Here is a 26,971-nt window from a genome sequence, read left to right on the forward strand (position 1 = left end):
AATAAGAACAGCTAATTCTTAACCGATATGAAATAAATAGTATTAAAGGTACATCCATCATGTTGTTCATGTTATGTTGTCTCTACTAAATGATCTTTGGTTGCCTTACTACGATAATAGCACGAAAGTATAAATATCAAGCTAGAACATAACACAAGAGGGTCTTGGTTTAGTTTACACGACAGATAAATATGTGCAAAGAAAAATGACTCAAATATAAAAATAAAAATTAGAGAATAATGGAATACGAAAATAGAAGGAATAAAACATAATTTGCAAAATATAAAGAAAAGTAAAGAATGGTCTTAAGCTTTAAGAATACGGAAATAACGATCCTCCATTCAGACACCCTGGTTATCTCCAAAAATGAAAAATTCTTTAAAAGATTTAATACCATGCATTGTTTTTTTCCCAATATGCTGGAAAACACTGGAAATTGAAAACGAGCAAAAAGTAAAATAACAAAACTATCGAACTCTTAGGAAAATTCAAAACGAACAGTCCCCTATCAAATAGCAAAATCAAAAGCTCAAACAAATCAAACAAATGGAAAACAACTGTCATTTTCCTGACTTTATACAGGCATTTCCTTATGTAGAAAATGTTGGATTAAACCTGGCAAATGAATATGGACTTCTAGAATGTCGATGATTCTTATCAGCTTTTCGAGAATATATAAACATATCTTAGTAATAGTTCTTTGAAAAAAGTCAAACCTGTTATATGAACGAGATACATGCAATGCATGAAAGATTCACCAAACACTCACCATTTATTGGCAATCGACTTCACGATGGTATATTCAACCTTGGTGCAATAATCCTGTGATTGTCCAATTACCTAGACCATTCGTCAAACTAGTCTTTATAAAATACAGCTTATTTACAACATATCATAATTTTCTACGGTACATTTTCTTCTACTGTGGATTCATTTATTTTCTTTGGTACCAATTTTCGTGGATTGAAGGAAAGTTTTATTTCCGTGGAATACAGGCTTTTGAGAAGTTTTTACCTCGTCAAATTTTAAGTTCGTTGTAAATCTATATCCACGAAATATACGAAAATTAGTATCCAAAGAAGAAAAATGAATGCACGGTATTTAAATATTTCCTGCAGATCACAAATGTACATGTCAATTTATTGATACTCCACATCTTCGTTTTTATATTATTTAAATGTATTAATCAATACATTATTGTATACTATGTTAATATTCGTTCAGCATAGTTGAACGTATAGAATAGAAAGTACCGAAAGCCCTTCACAAAGAGAGTATTTATAGCAAGCATAAAGAAGGAAGTTTATATGCCAGAAAAGTTAATATGTGCCATATCAGCACCCAAAAGATGTCACGTGCAGCAGTCATTTGTCTGACAGTATTTGTAATCATTATGCAAACAAAAGGTACATCTATAACTTGCATGAAAGGCATCTATTTTTTTCAACAAAATTATTGCTTTTAACAATTATAACTTTTGACAACACAAAAACAAAAAAACAAAACACTATATGTTGTTGAGACATTACCTATATAAAGAATCGTCATATCTCATTTATCAAATTTGTTTAATTCCAGATATTTCAATACAGTTTATTATTTTTATTATTTGCCTTTTGATACATTTGTAAAACAAACAAATATCCGTTTTCAGTACACACAAAGATTGTTTCTGGAATAACTTTTATTAAGTACACTGGAAACCAATAATTCTGGAAGAGAAGACAAATGAATTAAACATTTAAGAGCACTAAACCGAAAAGAATCTTCATAACAAAACAGACAAAATTGGCTACAGTCAAATTTGTTTGAGTTTTTGTACACTCAAATGATGTATAACTAACGATTTGAAGTTCAAATTTACGCTAAATCATGTCAGTACTGAAAACTGGATGGTATGTGGATGGTACCCTCTGAAACTCAAATTGCTAATTGTTCATTGTTTATATAATAAAAAAGGAAAAAAAAAACAATTAGCCAAGTTTTTGATAATAATGTATTAATTTGTTTTCTATTTCGATATCAAATCAAAAGAGAAGCAAACCTCTGACTGAAAAAATGGAGCATCAACAAACTTATTCAAGTAATTTATTATGATTTAATGCATTATAAACGCTTAGTTATAGTTTAGAAAAGGAGCTAATATGACAGGAATTCAGAAATCAATCATATTTAAATTTATAGACATCTAGAGATAAACATACAACCTAATAGATTATATGCCTTTACATTATGTCGAGCACAAAATCATCCCAATTTTAGGCAAATAATTTCAAAGATCTGCTATATATTTGATAAATTGCTTTATTTCTTTTATAGATAATGTAAATGCTGCAATTCATCTGACAGCAACTCCTTACCTGCAAACATTTGTATCACATGACACGTACGATGGAAATACATCATTTTATCCGGAACGGTAAGATAGACTCTATAATCTAAATAATGTATGACACAGTGGGAAATCTAGTGCACGAAACAAAAGAAAATTCACTCTTCTTATGATAGAGTCGGGAAAGTCAATAATAAAACAATGCCGGTGACGATAATGATCAAAGGTTATTTCTAAATAATAATTGTACATTTTAAAGAAATTATTTGTTAAACTGTGTTATTAGAAATATACATGCATATACACGATATTTTATGTTCAGTATTTGTTGAGATAATTGCATTAGAAGCTTGTGAAATTTCAATCTTTTCTGCATATTGATAAAAAAATTGGAAAAAATCATGTACATACAAAATGTACAGATATTTTGGGTCACCAATTTTCGGAGTGTTCCACAAAGTCCTTAGCATGTTCCAATTTCCCAAAATAAACTTATTTTTTCACACCTAAATTATCGAGCACACCGGTCTGCTCTTGTCACATGTACATTCAGTTGACAAATATTGTATTTTCGTGAATATAAAAAAGTCTGTCTGTGCAGGTTAAGAAATTAAAGATAACTATTTTTATAAAGAAGTTATCTTTTTACTATTTTTAGTACAATTTTAAGAAAAAGTCGTCTCGATTTTTGTACATGTATTTGCGGTCTTCTCGATCTATTCACATTCAATGTTTACATCTAGATAAGGTCCGTTTGAATTTGCTTAGTAACTTAATTTCAAAAGTGCCAATCTCTGCTGCATATCAGTCGATTCCTTTGAAATTTTTTACCTGACTTTCCCTGATATAGCTGTATATATATATATATATACGGATAATTAGCATGTTCCAGAGAGGTATACAGTCAGTAGAAAATAAATTGAAGTTGGTTTATTCGCATATCAACATTTTAAACCAATTTTACATCAAGCTTCTATAGCCTGGTGTTCTCGTCGTTTGATACATAAGGAGGGAAAGGATAACATTAAATGGAAGTGTATTTTTATTTCAACTTATTTCTATTTTTACTATTTACCAGAACGTTTTCCCTTGAATCCATAAGTGATAGCGTACTTGCTAAAATGGGACAAACATTGAGAAGATCTAGTTTTCAGTGTTTAATGGGGAGGTAATATTTTGTCACTAGATTTTCAACTGTGACAACGAAAAAAAAACGTTTCAGAAAAATATATTTTTTTTTAATTTTGTTTTATGTAACTGTTTCATTGGCAAAATATTATTTCTGGAAATTAAAATGGAAAAGTTAAACTATTCAAGATACATTATATATAAAAAGTTCAAGAGCCATTCTCTGTAAGCACCATAATTCCTTAAAAACCTCTCTACAAATATGCGTCTTTATGTGGTATTTTATAGTTGGCTGTCCAAAAAAATTACCTCAGAGTTAGGTATAATTTCAAATATGCCTTTCTTATAACCAGGGCAACACTTTGAAATTCCTAGCAAAGTACATTGTATAGAATTAAAATTTAAAAAAAACAGTGTTAAATAACAAGACTAATCATTTGAGACGATTACTTAATAATCAGTGTAGTCCTACAATAAGTGTTAAAAATTTGTATAAGGAAACAGAACAAACATGTTTTACTAGTTATGATGTCTGAATGACATTAGACCATTTGGGCCCAGAAGGAAGTTTGTTCACCTATATTGTCTAAAAACAAAATACGAATGCTAGCCCATCAATAGTTAAAAATTGATATATTTAGGAAATTAGATACACCAATCATATACAGCACTACAATATCAGAAGGAGACACTGAAGTCATATAAAGTCATTTTACCAAACAGGTACATATCGACGTTTTTTTTAAATAAAGAAAATATTACATTTAATTGTAATAAATTAATTCTTTATAGTAAGTAAAATAACATTAATGGTACCAATTTCATTACAAAAGATGCACATTTCCATAATGAATGACTTTTCAGTGATGCTCGAAGACATACAATTATAGTTCAAAACCTACTGCAAAAGTCGAAGCGCTGATAAAACCAGAAAAAAAAATAAAATCAAGACAAGAAATCAGAGCGATGCATAACATACTTCCAGGAACTTTTATAACACACACTTCTATAAAACCAGGTTAAATCCACCGATTTCTACATAAGGAAATGTCTGTACCAAGTCAGGAATTTGACAGTTGTTTTCTATTCTTTTAATGTGTTTGAGCTTTTGATTTTGCCATTTGATAAGGGACTTTCCGTTTTGAATTTTCTTTGGAGTAGTTTTTTGTTCTTTTACTTTCCACTAATGATATGCTTCTGCATTACAGTACCTGTCTTTAGAGAAAACTACCACAGCCGCTTTTGATAACTTGGGATAATTTTCAACATGAAATGATATCATGCCACAAAACTGTTGCGGTCACCTTCACGAATTGATCAATCGCTATCAAGTGAAAGTGTCAAAATGACCATAGACTTTGCTTATGTATAGTTGCCTTTGCATAATTTGGAGCATTACCGACTTTTACCTCTTGGAAATATCATCGTTGTCGGATTCGAAGCAATATATTAAACCCTTCCTTTGGATCTGAAACCATATCAAATTTTGTTAAGTCCGAGATTGCCTTGCAAGTCAAAAAAAAAAAAAAAAAAAAGAAAGTTGTCTAAAAGATTTATCTCGGACTTTTATAAGAGTTCTTTTTTGCCAATAAAATAAATGAATGTGGATATTCATTTTTCATATATCCGTTTCCGGTTTATTCGTTCACCTGTAATCGTATATGGTGTCTTGTGTGTACATGCACCTGCAGTTTTTTTATTTGGGTGGGTAAGTATGTTGTTTAGCCATATTGTGACCTACGCTGACAGTCCTAGGTTATGTGTTCCTAGACTATCACATAAACCATTTTGTAATTTATATTCAGAAACAATATAGATTTTTCCGATAGATATGATTTAAAGTAAAAACAAAATATGCAGTTTGATTTTTAACAACTTTATCCTACGTAACTGTATTTTTCACTTCCTCAATAATATGGTAAGAACCCTTTATATTGCTTGACTCAAGCAGGCGAACAATTTAGGCTAACAGCTAGCTATCGAACAATAACCCTCCAGAATGGTTTATGATAGACAATCTCAAGTTTATATGTTATTCAGTCAAAACACAGGGATTTATTTACCTTTTGGAAAGACAAGCTTTATATTTTTTTTATAAATAGAGTATGGTATCCTTTTGTTTTTTGTTTAAGATTGTATGTATTTTCATAATTGTTCGCCAGCTCTCTGTAATTGTTCGCTAGCTTAAAAAAACGTGTTTGTCTTATATGCTATTATAGTTTTTAGTTATACCTTCTGATTTTTCGCTTGCTTAAATCGAGCCTTCATAATTTTTAAAATCTGTTACTTGAATCTTTGAGAAATTTAATAACGCAGGTTTTGTATTCTTGAAAACATTACATTTGAAAACGATCACCAAATAAAACTAATCTTACAAGATCAGGAATATTCCAAATAACATTTTACTGATTTAAAAAAAAGTTAATCATTATATATTTTAATGTTTTAAACCTGATTTATGGACATCTATCCTTTTACTAGGTATTAGAATTATTCAGATAAAATCAAAGCGAAACGGGATATAAATTGCTAAGATACAGAATGACTACACATTTCAAGAAAATAGAAAGAGCAGGAAAAAGAGTGCTTCGAATTCGTCATTAGCTTATTTATTCTTAGTAAAAGACCAGACTGTTCAGTGATCAGTGAAGCCATTGTGATAACGTATGTTCTATACTAAGTATTTAGGATCAATGATTGCATGCAAACAAAGACTGTTGAGATGATTTGGTTTTCAATATGTTATACATTATAATGATGTCAATTATCAACATATAGCTTCAAACTTTGATTTAATCTTTTTCTAGATTTTCCTTCACATGTATCGTGGTTTATATACCCTTTCGTCTTTGTGGTGCTTTTGATTTGTCTAATTCGTACATTGTCTTTTTGAGTTTATGTTTGCGTTTTGTAATCCCACCAAGTCCTATGAGACATGTGAGCTATTGTCGTCACTTGGTTTGCGTCGTCTGTTGTCGTCGTAAACATTTCGACATCTTCTCTTCTGACATCACATGATTAATTTCAACACAACTTTAATTGCATAATCCTTAGGGTATCTTGTATAAGGTTTGTGTTTTTGTTCATGCGAATCAACTAACATGGCCGCTACGGTTAAAAAGAAAAGAACATAGGAGTAAAATGATCAAATCGTCTAATTTATTAAAAACTACCATAGAGAAAGAAAAACTTACAGGAATAAAAATGCTCAGAATGTGAAGATCTACCTACTTCCAATTTCCATTGAAGTATCAGATGACTCCTTATCCTTATAGGAGTCATGACTCTAAAATGAAGATTTTTTAAAATAATTTTGAGTTTTCGCTTCTAACTTGAAAAACACTTTTATAGAAAAAAGAATCTGTAAACATGATCAACAATAACGGATCTAAGGAAATGCTAATATGACCGAAACAATTGGATGACTCCTCGTAGGAGTTATTATCCTTAAATAACTTTTGACTTATTTTTACGTATTTGTCCTTTTATCCTAAAAAAAAATATAATAGACAGATAGAATATTTAAACTTCAAAAATCATCAGCAATCGAAGATCTTCAAAAATTATAATATGACCGAATTAGTCGGACGACGCTTTATACAGTGTATTGCCCTTTAATCAAGATATTTGATAATTGTCAATAATTGTCCTCAATGCTCCTCAACTTTGTACTTGTTTGACTTTATAACTATTTTGATCTGAGCGTCACTGATGAGTCTTATGTAGACGAAACGCGCGTCTTGCGTATTAAATTATAATCCTGGTACCTTTGATAACTATTTACACCACTGGGTCGATGCCACTGCTGGTGGACGTTTCGTCCCCGAGGGTATCACTAGCCCAGTAGTCAGCACTTCGGTGTTGACATGAATATCAATTATATGGTCATTTTAATAAATTTCCTGTTGACTAAACTTTAAATTTTTCGAAAACTAAGGATTTTCTTATCCCAGAAATAGATTACCTTAGCCGTATTTGACATAACTTTTTTGGAATTTTGTGTCCTCAATGCTCTTCAACTTTGTACTTGTTTGGCTTTATAACTATTTTGATCTGAGCGTCACTGATGAGTCTTATGTAGACGAAACACGGGTCTTGCGTATTAAATTATAATCCTGGTACCTTTGATAACTATTATCATAATGCCTTTTATCCCGAAAACTAGAATGGAAAGAAAGAACTGTAAACATGATCAGCAATAACGGTATTACAGAAATGCTTATATAATGACCTAAACTATACGATGACTCTTTGCCTTTTAAAGAAGATTTGTGATCAATTTTCGTTTTTATTACAATAATAGATATAATTGTGGATTCGTTTATTTTCGTCGGTAAATATTTTCGTGGACTTAGGGATTGACTGTGCACAAACAAAGTTTCAGTTTAAGTGTAGAAAAGACACAACCGGTATGGTCCTATTGATAAAATGATTGTTTTAGATCACAACTTGGGAGTTCCCAGTGGAATTTAGTTGCATTAATAAGGTTCCTATGGGGATTTCAGTTTGGATAGGATTTTTCACAAAAACGTTTTATAAGAATTGAAATAATTGACAATAGAAACTTTAATAGTACCCACTTCGACTTGTCTTTGATATATGTGGTTTAAGGGAGTATCTACATTTGTACTACAAATCCGTGTGATGATTGTAAGATTATTTGTTTCTGATGGAATGTATAGGTCTCCAAAGATAAAAGGTGAAATGATATTTGACACTTTGCAGTTAAATTAACATATATTCTAACTTGATGCATACTGTAAACCAACTTATTTTCGCGGATACTTTATTCCGCGTTTAGTTCAACTAAGCGATTTTCAAATTTACTTGGAGTATTTGAATAAAGAAAAGTTTTACATATTCGCGAAAATTTATATTCGCGGCATTTTTCGGCTCGATAAAATCGCTGGTTGGTTTACACTATATAACTGTTAGCCACACGGTTATGAAGCTTGTGTATGGTCAATTAAAGGGATAAAAAGAAGAAATGTTGACTTCCAATTAACCTGGAAGTGCTACTTTCATCCTTACAGGCAGAACACTTTATCTAAAGATTAAGAAAGAGTAATGTGTAAGCTTTAAAATGAATAAAAGATTTTACAAATCCAGTATATAATTTTTTGAGAAAATAATCTTTAAAGCCTTTTGGTTGGAGAAACAAAAGTCAGACTGAAGATACTGTTTCATTAAGCCTCTTATGTTTACTACCGCTAACTCTATATGGGTACATTTCGTGTGGCAGAAAATAGGACAGCTTGACGGCTGTGACGTCATATTTTCAACAATGACTTTATTCGATATATGACGTCACGCCCTCATAACGTTACATTGGTAACCAATTTAAGAAAAATACTACACTTAGGAGATAACTGTATTGCATTTTCAGCTCCGACGGCATCAAATCACCAACTGATGTCGTCGGAGCTTAAAATACAATATTGTTATCTCCATTCTAATGAAACTGACAGAAAACAACGTCAAATCATACATTTAAAATCTGTCATACGTTGTCTGCGCTTGCGCGTACATTTTCAAAGCATTAATTGTGATTTGATTCCATGAAAATTGGTGCCGTTATCCAATCAAAATGAATGTTATAAACGATGTTGCATTATAATGTTTAATCTTCGGTATTTTATTTGAAAGAGATACTGAAATGATTAGAAGCTTGCATGAATTAAACATATGGACATGTGTCCCTCCGGCAACAAGAGTGTTAAATGACGATGTGTGACTAATTTATAAGTTTTTGCGATTATCCTGAAAACTTTCAAAAGAAAGTGGAAACTGTAAACAACAAAATTATTAGCAATACAATATATGTATTGGACAGGTAAGCAATTAAAGAACATAGGAGCCTCCTATTAAAGTGCTCAGTTGTCGTTTTCGTTGTCATATATACGTGTTACGACAAAAAGAGACGATTTTTCATTCCCTATTGTTAATTTTCCCTTTTATGACTGCGATGTTCCTTTGGCTCCATCATACGGTGTTTATATATCCCAACTCGTTCGTTATGCTCGTATGTGTGATGATGTCATAGATTTTAACGAACGTAATCAATGCATCACTGGTAAATTATTAAGTCTGGGATTTCGTTACCATAAATTACTGAAAACCTTTACCAAATTCTTTCATAGATACAAAGATTTGATTAGAAAATTTGGCTGTACCTGTAGAAAACTAATAAAAAAAACGGTATTTCACATCCTAAATTTTACGGTAATATTGTGCTAAAAGCGCGGAAATCACTATGTGATCCGTGTAAACTCATCGAACCTTTTAGTAAAAGTTATCTTATCAATATTCATGATATTGTAATAAGATCTTTCAATATTGTTTACTTTGGCACAAATATCGATTTTGACATCAACAAATTAAAACATAACTAAATGTGTATTCTTTTCAAAAGTTTTTTTGGGATGTATTAGTACACATTCACGTTTATTTTCTATATATAGATTACTTTATCTATATATAACATTATTATTATAAGGTTAAATCCTAACTATTCTACTGCCTGTCGATACTTTTATTTTGGCATTGCACAAGTCGTTTCTACTTTGACTATCCATGGCGTTAAAAAAAAAAAAAAAAAATCCCTGGGATATGTTTTAGTTGATTTTAGTCTCTGATATATGATTTTTTATTATTAATTGTTTTTGGCTTTTAACTAGCTTTCAGTAACTGCGAGTACTCTCAAATCGTACTTTCTTGATGGTTTGATATGTTGACACAACTTGTAATGCAATGTTTACTTATTTTGTGTTATATCTCGTCTCACTATTTTGAATATTTACCACCTTTGATAAGTATTTAGTATCACGATAAATTTTCAATTCTGTTCTCGTACTATGAACAACAAATTTATTTGTTTGTAAAAAAATATTTCCGTACTTCATGTTCTCCTTACTACAAATTTATTTTATTTACCTGTCTACGTTATTTTATTTAATGCCAATTTGTCCAAGGTTATAGTTGTCTCTCTGACTTTGTTTTACATCCCCCCTTTTTTTTTATGCATATTGTATTTATATTGTGCCATAGATCAAATTTATTCGCTCAGTGTATGTTTACTTGTTTTTGTTAATATGTGTTTTTGATTGAGTTAAGCCTTTTCAATTGATATTTTATAATGTGTCTTTCTATATTGTTATGTTACACCACTACTTCAGGTTAGGGTGAAGGTTGGCGCGTGTTAAAACGTTAAACCCTCTGCACTTGTTTACACCTGTCCTAAGTCAGAAACTTGTTGTTCAGTGGTTGTTGTTTGTTGATGTGGTTCATCAGTGTTTCTCGTTTCTCGTTTTGCATATAGATTAGACCGTTGGTTTTCCTGTTTAAATGGTTTTACACTATTCATTTTTGGGGCCCTTTATAGCTTGCTGTTCGGTGTAAGCCAAGGCTCCGCATTGAAGGTCGTACTTTGACTTATAATGGTTTACTTTTTACTAATTGTGACTTGGATGGAGAGTTGTCTCATTGGCACTCATACCACATCTTCTATCAACAAACTGGAATTACTGGTCAAAATGAGTTTATTGATTGAGAAGGATTGTGCTAGACGTTAAAGAAATGATGATTGGTAATGGAATGCGAACAGAAAGGGTGAATAATTTGGCATGCATATCAGTTTACTGATTGTCATTTCACATTTAGCATTTGTCATTAACATCGTCACCAAAAGCATTCATAAGGATGATTAATGACGTGTTCAAATTATTGAATGGTACGTAAACTCGTCAGTATGAATTACTGATGAAACATCTTAAAACGAAAAGTTCCTAAATGTTATATTGAATTCATATCATCAGAACATTAATATTATGTTTCAATACAATATGGTAGATATTACTTTACATACGTAATAAATATATTATATTCGAGAACTTGATTTGATTAATTGACATATGACATATATTCAATAGTATTGTAATGTTCAAATATTTGTGCTTCCATGGTTTGATAATACGGAATTATCTATTATATCATGCAATTACAAGGACATAGTCTATGGAAATTGCGAATCGAGAAAAAACGTTTCTTATGTGGAGTCTTCTTATTTTTTTATATTTTCTAATATGAAATTGTAAATATGCAGACACTCCATAAGGAAAAAGATGTTGTTTTGCAATAAAAAAAAAGTTTAATTCTAAAATATGAATACGTTCAGTCCGAAATTAATTCATGCGACACACAGAAGAGTGATATGTATTACCATTAATCAATAGAGTGTGCAATATTTTATTTAATGTAGTTGTGGTATGTTGTTATTGTAACTATACGTTTCGTGTTATATGAGATAGCAGTCTTAGCCCATTGAGTACTGTCAAAACGAACTTTTGAGACATCTTTCGAAATTCTTAATTGTTCTTCAAACATATTTGTATTAGATAAGATAATATGGCAAAAATTCATTTCCTATATCCTTACTACATGTAAACTGTATTAATGGTGTTTAAATCCTTAACACAATTCTAAATACATATTCATTGTTTGCGCACTTTTTATAACATGTTTAATTTCGTAACATTGAAGAAAGTGATTATGATTGTCTTTAGGATCATGTTTAGCTCAGAAATTAGTGTTTAAGTCCTAACAACTTTTAATTTTAAAACACATTTTAAAGGGTTTATATTCAAGACATGGGTGCATTTAATGTGTTTGCTTAGAAATGTGTTTAGATAATATCATAATTCTAAACACGAATTTTCAGACATGTCAAATAGATGATCATTGATAATGAAACTTACTTTAAGTAATAAAAAAGAAAAACGATTCCTAGTTCACAACTAAAAAGTGTGTTCTCATTTTCCACATTTTAACCTATCGAATGCAGTTCTTGGCCTTTTTAATCTTCATGCATTATTCAATAAAATTGCAATAACATTACATCAAAGATAGATTTTCCAGACATAAGAGGGGAAAAAATGTTAGTATAAAATACCTTTTGTCTCGCCTCTACGAAGCAAAGGAGTCGTGCTGTTTTCGGTTGCGTCGGCGGCGTCAACATTTTTTTGTAATTTGTGATAAGGTAAGTTTTTTTTAAATGGGGATCTCTAACGATAAGTCAAAGAATATTTGGTATGCATGTGTATTAGCATTGACATATTTTTATGGAGATAATAAGGTCTCACCCCTGAACGATAATTCATTGACTGTAAAAGTTTTTGCATTGCTTACAAAGTCAGGAATATGACAGTTGTTTTCCATTTGCTTGATGTGTTGAGCTTTTAATTTTGCCATTTGATAAGGGACTTTCCGATTTGAATTTTCCTTGGAGTTCGGTATTTTTGTTATTTTACTTTTTACAGTTAGAGTTTTTATGTCAGTTTAAGGAGAACCGTTGACAATAGGTCAACGATATATGGTATGCAGTTGTAATAGCATTATCATATTCATTATCATTTCCATGGAGATTATTTGGCCTTGCAACCTCATTCATGTTTCATTGACTTTGAATGATTTGTATAATAAATAGAAATACGAAGATGTGGTATGTATAAGTGCCAATGAGACAACTCTCCATCCAAGTGACAATGTGTAAAACGTTAACATTTATAGGCCAAAGTACGGCCTTCATCACGAAGCCTTGGCTCACCGAACCGCAAGCTATAAAAGGCCCCAAACATGACTAGTGTAAAACAATTCAAACTGGAAAACCAAAGGTCTAATCTATATAAAAAATGAGAAACGAGAAACACTGATGAACCACCTCATCAAACGACAACCACTGAACAGGCTCCTGACTTAGAACAGGTGCATACAAATGCATCGGGCTTAATCATTCTAACAGGCACCAACCTTCTCCCTAACCTGAAACAGTAGTGTTACATTACAACATAATAAGACACACTATAAAATATCAATTTAAATGGCTTAACTCGATCAAAAAGACATAAAGACAAAAACAAGTAAACATACACTGAACGAATAAATTTGATCTATGACACAATATAAATACAATATTAATAAACAAGATTTAAAACAATGGCAAAAAGACAACTCTAACCTTGGACAATATGGCGTGAAATAAAATTACGTACACAGAAAAATAGAAGTTTCAAATATAATAATTCTGTTGTAAAAAGTACGGAAATATTTTTTGATATTTTACAAAATAAATAGATTTGTTGTTTACATTACGAGTACAGAAGTGAAAATTTATCGTCATACTCAATACTTATCAAAGGCGTTACATATTAAAATAGTGAGACGAGATATAACACTAAATTAGTAAACATTAAATAACAAAAAAGCATTACAAGTTGTGTCAACAGGTCAAAATAACACGAAAGTAAGATTTGAGATTACTAGCAGTTACTGAAAGCTAGTTAAAAACCTAAAACAATTAATAATAAAAAATCATGCATCAAAGACTAAAATCAAATAAAAAAAACCCGGGGATTTAGTATTTTAACGCCATGGACATTCAAAGAAGACATGACTTGTAAAAACGACAAAATAAAAGTATCGACAGGCAGTAGGATAGTTAGGATTTAACCTTAAAATGAATATGTTTCATGTTATATATAGATAAGCAATCTCTATATAGAAAATACACTTGAATGTGTATAAATACATCCACCTCACCTCCCGCCCACCCCCAAAAAAAATATTCGAAAAGAATACAAATATAGTTATGTTTTAATTTTTTGATGATCAAAATCGATCATTTGTGCCAATGTAAACAATGTATGATAAAGTATTTTCCCATTAATTCCAACAACTGCATTTAAATATTAAAATTACATATAGACACGACAGATGAAACATATATCTGTGTCAACACTTTATCATTCTAGACCGACATTATAGCCAGATATTGTTTTTCAGCGAAAGTTGAAAGGTGGTGTATACTATGAATATTGATTTGTAAACACAAAATTGATCGACACGCAAGTGATATTGAACATCGTGTCTACTTCTTTATAAGAGTATAAATTGGTTTATTATGTACGTAAAAATTTTGGTGATATTTTGCCTGCAACATCTAACCTGTCATAAATAATTGTCGATGTTGCTACTCTGTTTTAATGTTTGATGCCATATTATCGTATTTTTTCAAATGAAAAAAAGTATCGCATTTCTATAAGAAAAATACCGCAGTGGAAAAGTTTTTCATAATAACATATATAGCTGTTATATTAGAAAAACTTTGTATTCATATAAGAAAAAAATAGCATTATTATCCTATTACAAATGATCGTGGCGAGGAATGCAATAGGATAAGCTCAATGGCCATTCCACTGTCTTTGGTACATCATTGTCAAAGTATTTGCACACCTCGAAATTATAGATCGTGCAAATAGGTTTTTTTTTTTATGCAAATGCATTATTACTCGTATTAATACAACATACTTGGGATTAAAATTCTCCAAATACATAGCAAGTTGTATATAATTTGTCCTGTTAAATGCGTGTATGTTTTAAAAAGAAAAAGCAAGTCCTTTATGATATTTTGTTTTATTCCAAGAAATGATAACATGCGTCTGAGAATTCCCCACAATGCATCTCATTTACAATAGAAAATATCGCTACTTCACATAAGAAATGGATTTTCCGATTAGCACTTTCCATAGACTGGCATAGCAGAAGTATGATTATAAGCTAAACATCTTTAGTGTAATGCTCTAGCTCAAATTTGCTGATCCAAATTAAAAAAAAAGTATCAATATATTTTAGATGTTGGTTATGCACACACGTATATATAAACATAAAAATAAAGCTTTTCGAGGAAAAAAAATGGCACTGAAAAATGCCTTTTGTTGTTCCAAGAACTGTATATATCAAACATTGCAAAGGAGAGCAAAATTCCGAAGGATTAGTGTCAGACAGAATTGGGTAAGGAAGAACATCTATCCTTCTGAGTTTCATGTAAATGCTTCGTTTTCTTATTTCGTTTCAGAAAGTATTCTCGCGACTGGTTAATTATAAGCCAAATTCCGAATTACAATATCACAATAGAATTCATCGAATGTGCCTTGGAGACGGGAAATAATAAAGGAGTTTGTATAGGGGATAACGTATTTGTTTATGATGGTATGTAATAGATTATTTTTACTTAGTGAATTTTTTGTGTGTATTTCCTATCAAATTCTATAAGGAACAAAATTATAGAAAAGAAGCATCTCTTATGTCACACATTTATTTCTAATAATGTTAAATATTTTCAATTTGGGTCTACAGAAGTCAGAGCAAGTGAAATACCTTATGGATAATGAATAATGAATACCCCCATTTTAAGAAGAATGAATAGCACATTTCAAAACGATACGTTTAATGTTACACCAACTTCCATTAATGGTTCTTCAACTAATATTCAACCTAATGTAAAAATAAGTCATTACTATTCTTTAGATAAAAAAATTGTTTTTGTTTTAAATTTCATTATGAAGGATGTATGTTTAATCGATAGACGACACAAAAAGGGGTGGATTATCATTTTGTCAACTTATGTGGATAAATCTATCAGACAGGTTAACTAGACATAACAACTAAGTGGAATCCGATTAATTTGCGGGAATTTGACTTGGCAACGACAACATACTAGTTATTAATTTATATTTAATGTCTGACTGGCAAAACAATTGATAAAATAATCTTTAATGATTGAAGTATTGAATGTAATTTTTAATATTTTATACCCATGACTTTTTTCATTGTTATCTTTAATTTCAATAAGGATTATCTGTCAAATATTTTTAAAATGCGTTAACATTTTACGTTCTATTATTATTGACCTTCAATCTTGACTTGCATTAAGAAATGGACAGTAAGGGTCAACCGCAAATAAACTTTACAAACATTATCCCGAGATGAACAACTTTCAAATGTTTTAAACAGACACAAAAAAATAATACCAAAACATATCTAGGTACAGCCCTTGGATGGTGTAAACTTCCCAAAAAAAAAACGTGTATGGTGTAGTGGTGTATGGTATATGGTGCAATGGTAGAAGGTGTGTGGTGCTATGGTGTATGGTGTAAGGGGAATGGTGTAATGGTGTATGAGGAATGGTGTGATTGTGTAACGTGCGATCGGGAATGGTATGAATGAATGGTGTACGACATTTCATTGGTTGAAACCGAAGTTCATTTTATTTTATTTTGTCGGATTGTAAACATAAACAATAATAATATAATCTTATTTTGTTCTTTTTTCCCAGTAAAGCAAATTTCTTTACTCGTTAGACACTATGTTATAGATATTATACACATATCAAATTTTTTTTTTTTTTTCATATTCTTATTTACATTAAACAATGGCTATAAACTTACACACATGTGATCACATGCAGTTATCATAAAAGAAAGTTTTTTTTTAACTAGAAGGCGGATAGAAAGGTTATCCACGCATCGGAACAATATTTTTATATCATGGGTTATCAACATTATTTTTAACGTTGCTTCGTTCCCCATTTTTGACAGTCTCTTTATAAATATTTCATCGTAATTCACCTTTGTTTGTCTTGGATTTACGATTCTGTGTTCCACAAAACGCTCAAAGGAAAATTATACAGTGTTACTGCACATAAGGTGTTGTATAATTATGAACAATCTCGTCTATTTCGTTAGATTTGTCTTTACGGATTATAAATGATATCTTGAACGTCCGGTGAACAGGAATGAAATATTTGCCACTTGATATTTAGCCACCAACAAAATCAACCAATCGACATGATAAACTAACAGTATACTTTTTCTGAACTTCTCATACTTTTCATTATAATAAAGTACAAATGAAATCTGTCATGTCAGTCACAGTGTTGGATGATGTGGTGGAATAGTTATATTATACAAACCATCCTGAACTACTGAGTTTAAATCATCACACCTCAGCAAGCACGACTAATTTATGCGCAGACCAACCCATCACACAATAGCCCAAAAAGAATCTGTGACGTACCCATCTTTGGGAAATATAGGTACTGATACTGACTTTAGTGACAGTTTTATATTACGAATAGGGAGATGAAATGCTGACACTCTAAAATATAGCGGACAAGATTTTGTAGTCATTGTTGTCCAATATTTCTGTCATATGTCAGTATGTATTTAAATATAAGCCATCCTAACATCTAAATATTATTGCATTATAATGCGGCTATATATATTTACATAATAAAGTGCAAATATGTTCAGTTTTGTTTGATTCTGTTGAATAATTTTGTTATACAAGCCAGCCTAAGGTATTTAAATTCTTGAAATTTTGTTGCGAGACTAAATTTTGAAAAAAACAGAGGACATGCTAGCTATCTAGATTGATGGGGACAAATTTTTGTTTTCATTGTATTGCAATGTTGCTGTCATTTGTATTATACAATCCATCCTGACATCAAAATATTGCTGATTTACTATGCCGCTATATAGATTTACATAAAAAAGTGCAAATATGGTCAGTTTTAGTTGATGCTTTAAAATCATTTTGTTATACTATTTATACTGTCAGCCTGAGGTATCAAAACAACTAAAATTTTCTTGCGAGACAATATTTTGAATAAGAAGAAGACATGCTGGCAATCTCGATTGATGGGGATAATTTCTGTTGTCATTGTATTGCACTGTTGCTGTCATTTGTATTATACAATTCATCCTGACATCAAGATATTGCTGATTTACTATGTGGCTTTATATACATGTATATACATAATATTAAAAGTGAAAATATGGTCAGGTTCAGTTGATGCTTTAAAATAATTTTGTTATACAAGTCAGCTGGAGGTATCAAAACTACTGAAATTTTCTTGTGAGACAATATTTTGAATAAGAAGAGGACATGCTGGCAATCTAGATTGATGGGGATAATTTCTGTTGTCATTGTGTCGCAATGATGCTGTCATTTGTATTATACCATCCATTCTGACAATAAAATATAGCTGATTTACTATGTGGCTATATAAATATACATAATATTAAAAGTGAAAATATGGTCAGTTTTGTTTGATGCTTTAAAATAATTTTGTTATACAAGTCAGCCTGAGGTATCAAAACTACTGAAATTTTCTTGTGAGACAATATTCTGAATAAAAAGAGGACATGCTGGCTATCTTGATTGATGGGGACAAATTTTTGTTGTCATTGTATTGCAATGTTGCTGTCATTTGTATTATACAATCCATCCTGACATCAAAATATTGCTGATTTACTATGCCGCTATATAGATTTACATAATAAAGTGCAAATATGGTCAGTTTTGGTTGATACTTTAAAATCATTTTGTTATACAAGTCAGCCTGAGGTATCAAAACATCTGAAATTTTCTTGCGAGACAATATTTTGAATAAAAAGAGGATATAATGGCTATCTAGATTGATTGGGACAAATTTTTGTTGTCATTGTATTGCACTGTTGCTGTCATTTGTATTATACAATCCATCCTGACATCAAGATATTGCTGATTTAGGTGTGGCTATATAGATATACATAATAAAGTGCAAAAAAGGTAATTTTTTGTTGATGCGTTAAAACAATTTGGTATACTAGTCAGCCTTAGGTTTCAAAACTACTGAAAATTTGTTGCGAGACAATATTTTGAATAAAAAGAGGACATGCTGGCAATCTTGATTGATTGTCATTGTACATGTTGTTTTGCAAAGTTGCTGTCATTTGTATTATACAATCCATCCTGACATCAAACTATTGCTGATTTACTATGTGGCTATATAGATATATAATAAAGTGCAAAAATGGTCATTTTTTGTTGATGCGTTAAAATAATTTTGTTATACTAGTCAGCCTGAGGTATGAACATTACTGAAATTTTCTTGCAGGACAATATTTTGAATAAAAAGAGGACATGCTGGCTATCTTGATTGATGGGGACAAATTTTTGTTGTCATTGTATTGCAATGTTGCTGTCATTTGTATTATACAATCCATCCTGACATCAGGATATTGCTGATTTACTATGTGGCTTTATAGATATACATAATCAAGTGCAAAAATGGTCATTTTTTGTTGATGCGTTAAAATAATTTTGTTATACTAGTCAGCCTGAGGTATGAACATTACTGAAATTTTCTTGCAGGACAATATTTTGAATAAAAAGAGGACATGCTGGCTATCTTGATTGATGGGGACAAATTTTTGTTGTCATTGTATTGCAATGTTGCTGTCATTTGTATTATACAATCCATCTTGACATCAAAATATTGCTGATTAACTATGCGGCTATATAGATTTACATAATAAAGTGCAAATATTGTCAGTTTTGGTTGATGCTTTAAAATCATTTTGTTATATGAATCAGCCTGAGGTATCAAAACATCTGAAATTTTCTTGCGAGACAATATTTTGAATAAAAAGAAGATATAATGGCTATCTAGATTGATTGGGACAAATTTTTGTTGTCATTGTATTGCACTGTTGCTGTCATTTGTATTATACAATCCATCCTGACATCAAGATATTGCTGATTTAGGTGTGGCTATATAGATATACATAATAAAGTGCAAAAAAGGTCATTTTTAGTTGATGCCTTAAAACAATTTGGTATACTAGTCAGCCTTAGGTTTCAAAACTACTGAAATTTTGTTGCGAGACAATATTTTGAATAAAAAGAGGACATGCTGGCAATCTAGATTGATGGGGACAAATTTTTGTTGTCATTGTTCATGTTGTATTGCAAAGTTGCTGTCATTTGTATTATACAATCCATCCTGACGTCAAACTATTGCTGATTTACTATGCGACTATATATAGATTTACATAATAAAGTGAAAATATGGTCAGTTTTGGTTGATGCGTTAAATAATTTTGTTATATGAGTCAGCCTGAGGTATCAAAAGTACTGAAATTTTGTTGCGAGACAATATTTTTAATAAAAAGAGGACAAAAATATTTCCAAATTTTTTAACCCTATATAAATTAACAGATTGACACATTACCCATTTCCATTCTCAATTTTATAATTAAGTGCAAGTATGGTCAGTTTTGTTTGATGCGTTAAAATAATTTTGTTGTACATGTACCAGTCAGCCTGAACTGAGAGATATATATTACAAAATTATTTTCATTTACCTGTGTATAATATGACGCAGGTTTCTTCAAAAGTGATGATTTTGTAAAAATTGTTTGAAATTTCACAGTGATATCATACTTTAACTTTGTTTAAACCTGTTTATTTACTTTTGACTTTAAGTATTTATCCCTTGTAATTTTTTATTAACTGTGTATATGCATTCAGGTGTCACAGGTCAAATTTATTCGTTCATTGTGTGTTAATTTACGTTTTTTGATTGCGTTAAGCCTTCCAATTGATATGTTATAGTATGTTTTTCTATGTTGTGATGTTAAACTATTGTTTCAGAAAAGGGAGAAGGTTTGGTACCATTAAAACGTTTAATCCCGCTGCAAATGTTTGCACCTGTCCTAAGTCAGGAATCTGATTACAGTAGTTGTCGTCTGTTTATGTAGTTCATACGTGTTTCTCGTTTCTCGTTTTTATATAGATTAGACCGTTGGTTTTTCCGTTTGAATGGTTTTACACTAGTAATTTTTTGGGGCCCTTTATAGCTTGCTGTTCGGTGTGAGCCAATACTCCGTGTTGAAGGCCGTACCTTGACCTATAATGGTTTACTTTTATAAATTGTAACTTGGATGGAGGGTTGTCTCATTGGCACTCATACCACATCTTCCTATATCTACATATGATAAACTGTACACCAATATTGCTTTCATTTATCATGATTATTTTATATGATCTAACTACTATTCGTTTTTGGCATTGTTTGTCGATTTTATCTGAAAACCAAGTTTATAAGATTTACGCTACATTTTAAAACCGATAATAATAGCATTGTAATCAATTTCGTTTTGAATTTATAGATGGGCAGATCTCAGATAAAGTTTGCATTACAAGCAAAGTTTTATGCGTACTTTATTTACATATACATGTATATATATTTAATTTGTATTGTTTTATAACCATCATTGGCATGACCACGGAGGTTTTAATTTTATACATTAATTTACAATATTGTGATCAAAATTCGTTTTTTAAAACAAATTAATAATTTTGTAGTCGCACGCTTTCTTTGAAATTTAATTGCATTATGGGTAATTTCGGATCGTGTAGATAGAATGGGGAAGGGTGTATGGTGTAATGTGTAAGGTGTATGGTGCAAAGGTGTAACGTGTATGGTGTAATGGCACAAGGTGTATGGGATAATGGTGTATGGTAAATGGTGTAATGGTGTATGGTGTAAACGGGAAGTTTACACCATCCAAGGACTGTAAACACTTTACACGAAATATTATGAGCCTAACATAACTTTTAGACTGAAGATGAATTAAGTTCAACACTAACTTTTACATGTTTTATATAAAGTTTTTCTTCACAGAAAAGTTTCAAAATGTTGTAAAAAGTTAAAATAAGGTAAATTAAGGAAAACAAACCATTTGAAAACCGAGAGTTAGTATGTTCTTTCAGGCAAAACTATAGAGTTTGTCAGTAAAAGTTACTTCAAGGACCGCGAGACACATTTACCGAAGAGTAAAAAAAAAAAAACATCTTCAAAATTCAAAAAGACATCTGTTTTAAAGAAAATATAATTTTTTCTCAGCATTGAATAGAAAAATCCGCTATTTTACGATAATACATTTTTGTAATAATTTGTTCTATTACAACCATTTATGTGTACTGTGTTGCTTTTATTGCCAAAACAAAAGAAAAAAAGCATGAAGAATTATAAGTAAAATGTATAGCCCGGAATGATGTCATTATTTGTTTTTAAAATTTAAACATGTTTCAATAGCAAATTTTAACAGTTTACATGTATCAATTTTAAACTGCTTTGAAACAAAGCTTATATTTCGTTTTCTTTCCTGTGCATAGAATTATTTTGGTTGGAACATAATTGATGAAAATTAAATTTTTGAAATGAGTATGTTATGTATCAAATAATTACGAATCTTGGGATTGTATGTAAGATACTACTTCAAAACATTAAAAAGCTTGGTGATCCATTTGGAACATCGGTAAACTACTCATGCCTCTAATTATTCACAAAAACTACTTTCTCGATAATAAGACTCTTATTTCATCAAATTGTTTTGAACATTAGTAGCTTAAGTCATCCTGTTCATCAATTCTCGTCACTGATCTTCCTCAATCTGATTACAATCCGATGTTTTGATAAGATACGCTCCAATTTCTGATTAAACACTAATGTTGTGATACATTGCGAGTACCGTAGCGAGAACTAACAGCTGCTGAGATAATGAGCTTGTTATTTCCTGTGCTAAGTTCCATTTTACAGGTACAAATGCAAGCGCAACTCTACTTAAAGAGACTTGCTGTGGAATTTATGACACAGTCCCGTTCACAGTGCAGAGCACATACGGCTATATGTATGTTCTTTTTCAAACTGACGACACAGTTGGCAGGGAAGGTTTTCGTATAAGTTATATACTGGAGGGAGCACCAACGACAACTGCAAGTGACACCACAAGTAAGCCATTATCCTTTTCATATTTTTTCATTTTTATTTTCCATTTTGTTCTTTATCATATCCAGTATTATGAGGGATAGAATATTTGTTTTCATTGCATTGAAGAGGCAAGATTTGTTTCAGTACTGTCCAGGACAGCTTATTCATTTCCAAAAATTAAATGGCCGTCCCGAATCGAAGTTTTTACTAAGGAAGTGAGACTTCTTATGGGTCGAAAAGAAAATTATAAAGAATTATTTTTTTTCTAAGTAGGTAAAACTATTTTGATTTTGGAAGTACAAATTCTGCTATTTGAAAAATCAAAGCAAACAAAATAAATTCTAAAACAGGGACCATAAAGTTGATGACTTCTTTTGATTGACATCATATTTATGACGTTAAGTGGAAGTGTTTTCCAAGAGGCAGTTGGCATTCATATGTTAACTAACTATTAAAAATTTATTTTACTTGTTCCTTTGTTTCACATGAGCAAGCTTAGTGAAAATAAGCTAGATATTGATATGCAGTTATTAACAATTACAGTTCTACATCCTATCAATAGTAAGCCTTTGGCATTGCACAAGTCCTTGTATTCCTAGACATCTTTACCCCTTAATCGATTTCATGTGAACTGATTGATTTCTTGTCTAAAATACATCATTTTGTTTGATTTGTTAATGGCCACGAACAAGCTTCCTGTAACTGCGAATACTGTCAGATTGGTACTTTGTCTCTTTAGTGCATCTGCTATTTGGTTTTGTGCTTTGTATCGATTTAATAAGTCAAGGATTTTCAACTATTTAATAGTGTTTTCTTAAGTTGTGTTGTTACACCACTGTTCCGGTTGTTTAAGGGGACGATTGGGTGCCCGGAAAAATGTTTAACCTTGTTACATTTTATATTTGCCCGTTCAAAGTCAAGAGCTTGTAATTCAGTAATTATCGTATATCATATTTGGTATTTCGTTTGTTGTTTTGTACATAAATCAAGCCGTTGTTTTCGTTTGAATTGTTTAACATTTGTCAGGTCGGACCCTTTTATATCTTGCTATACGGTGTGGTATTTGCACATTGTTGAAAATCGTACGGTGACCCATAGTTGCTAACATCTATGTCATTTTGTCTGTGGTGGATAACTGTCACATTGGCAATCACACAATCTCCTGATTTAATAAAGCATTATTCATTTACTTCACGATTCGCTTTAAAGAGTAACTGACTCATTTTTCAAACAACAGCGTAAATGTAATGATTTTTTTCCGATCAATTATTACAATAGCAACTTAATCGACATCTCGTAGATAACATAGGTCCTTGCCTTTTCATTAACAGGCGTATATAAAACGCACGATAAATTTCTAAAGGCAGTGAAATACTTTCCTAAAACAGCACAAATAAAACAATAAAACGGCTGTTTTTTTTTTTATCGAGCACTGTGAATTGTTGATTTTAATTAAAAAAAAATGTTATTTGAAGATTTGAATATTTACATTTATTCCTCAATCTTCTGATTTTAATAATCATAATAATTACTAGCACGTCTCGTGATAAACTGATATTTTTATTGATCCTCACTATTTTTAATTATTTGCGTTGTTCTGAACAACTTATAGCGAGTATGACAACATAAACGGTACGAATTTTACTGTGCAATGTAACATACAGCCTTATATTCAGTATACATTGATCCCTTATTTTTCCTGTTTACAGGCTTTAGTAACCATGTAACCTCAATTTTCAAAAATATCTTATAGAAACACCAAATAAAAAAAGAATGGTGCTTTGAAATACCCAAGATATATATTTATGATGCAGAATTGTTTTACTGCAACAAAATGTAAGATTAATTTCCCGCAACTGTCAAATTGAATGGAATATTTTTTTTCGACCCTTTTTTCGTATGAAACCGGATGTGAAGTACTATGATTGGGTGGTATTACACCTTCAGTCGTTTAAATCAATAGATAACACAACTGAAATGCATAGACAAATTGTCGATTTCCTACAAAGAGATGTGACCACAATTTGTCAAGAAAGTCAAATTGATTTGATGCGTTGTTTGTTTGCTGAATATAGACATAAAAAGAAAAGAACACTTATTTTCTATGTATATCAATGAGCATCACTTTTGTCGTCGCTAGGAGCCATTTTAAACTACGGGTACTTCAGATCATCAAAAAACATAACTTTAATAAAGAATTCAAACTGGAAAACTATTGGCCAGATTTTTGTCAAAATATAAAAGTAAACAATTGTATTTAACAGACAGCAACAAACAGCAACTAATGTATTGTAAAAGGTTTAAACCACGTTTTCTTCGGAAATGCCAGTACAAAGTCAAGAATATGACATATGTTTTTTATTTGTTTCTGTGGTTGATATTCTTACGTTTGATTATGTCAGTTTTTATGGATTTATTTTTTTTCAAATTACCTCGGAGTTATTAATTTGTGAGATGACATGTAAAGTGTATGTGTGTGTGTGGAGGAGAGGGGGGGGGGGGATATTCGTGCGCTCAACCCTAGCCTGACAAGTACACATTCAACGGATCAAGTGTAAAAACTTCATAACTTGTCTGACGTTATGCGACGCCAAAATATAAGTACCAAAAGACCATTACGTTGGAATATAATTGTTCATAATTGTAAAGGAATACCTAAAGAGTTATGTTCCAATTTATATAGAATAAAACCATTTTTTTCCTTCATATATCTTTATTTTAGTTTAAATGACTTGGTTCCGCCTACAAGTCTCGTAAGAAAAAAGTAAACACAGCAATAGAACTTTTAACAATTATATGCTTCCAGTGTGCCAACCTTCTTAATATGATATTATAAAAGAGGTAAATCTAACAGGGAATTTCAAAAAGAGAAATAGTATCAGTAGCTATGACAAATATCAAGATTTCATATTTGTATTTTTCAGGCACAAACCACGATAGTAAACTACCAATGTATATAGCTGTTGGATGTGCCGTACTTGTAGCTTCAATCATATTATTTATTTCTGCTGTATGTTGTTACAAAAGGAAGACAGCCAGTGGTGATAATACTCAATGCTATGAAAATTATGAAATAAAAACATAAAAGCTCCAATCAACAAAATTCGGAAAAAAAGTGATAAATTGACAACATTGAACGAGTAAATGCATGACTAGCCACCAATATTCGATTGTAGTACGGTATAATTTTGATATCAGATCTTTAATTTATTTGAATTGAATAAAAGAATAAGTGAGGTATGCTTCACTGAGATAGCAGTTATGTGACACAAATAACTAAAAACACGTAGGGGTAAGCATAAAGTGTACAACGATATATTGGTGTCTATTCATTGTGTCAAGCTTTAACTTACCCCAATTGCAAGCCTTAAAAACTTTGGAATAAATCAAAATGAGGTTATAAATGATATAAAACCATTATAAGCTAATTGTCTGTTTTTTTATAGCTACGAACATTCTTGGGTGTGGTATAATTTATGACTGTTTTTCCTAGAACCCGTGTTTTCTTTTGTCTATTATTACTGTTTAATAAAGTTATTTGATAAATGTTTTTAGTGAACGTTTTCCATTTAACGTTTATTAATCCACTAAACAATATCATAAGGTGATAGTGGAGTACAAACAGACTATTTTTTTACGCTGTTTTTATCTGCACTCAAATATATATATATTTCATTTCGTTTGAAATTGTGGTTTTCCTGTTTGCTATTTGTAGTACTTATATATAGATGGGAACTATTATAACAAGTTCTGATACTAGTTCTGCAACAGTTATTACTATTTATAAAGTTTGATGTTAGGTGCATGAGGCACGATAAAAGTTTTGGCGGTTTCTACGGGTGGGGTTTTATGGTACTATATAAAGTTTGGCATTTAAATGTATAAGTATCGAAGGTGCTCGCAGTTACGTCGAATCAAAGTTAGTCACATTAATATATAAATACACTTGCTGCTATGTTTATTACATGTACTGATATGTTGTTTGAATCAAAGAAATCTGTACTATAAAGTAAAATAAAATATTGTAGCACAAGAGAAAATAATATGTTACTGCGAGCAACAAATCCTATTTCTGTGTT

At 30.9% G+C, this 26,971-nt stretch overlaps 1 protein-coding gene across 1 annotated transcript; it reads left to right on the forward strand.

Moving 5' to 3' along the window:
• Positions 1-1,282: 1,282 nt before the first annotated feature.
• On the forward strand, positions 1,283-26,442 carry LOC127714925 (uncharacterized). Its single transcript, XM_052220947.1, has 5 exons — positions 1,283-1,406; positions 2,320-2,419; positions 15,369-15,502; positions 22,722-22,913; positions 25,817-26,442. Exons 1-5 carry the CDS (start codon positions 1,325-1,327, stop codon positions 25,975-25,977), a joined length of 669 nt encoding a protein of 222 aa, XP_052076907.1. The 5' UTR covers positions 1,283-1,324; the 3' UTR covers positions 25,978-26,442.
• Positions 26,443-26,971: the final 529 nt, after the last annotated feature.

This window comes from Mytilus californianus, unplaced genomic scaffold (genome assembly GCF_021869535.1).
Source record: "Mytilus californianus isolate M0D057914Y unplaced genomic scaffold, xbMytCali1.0.p SCAF_9, whole genome shotgun sequence".
Lineage (NCBI taxonomy): Eukaryota > Metazoa > Mollusca > Bivalvia > Mytilida > Mytilidae > Mytilus > Mytilus californianus.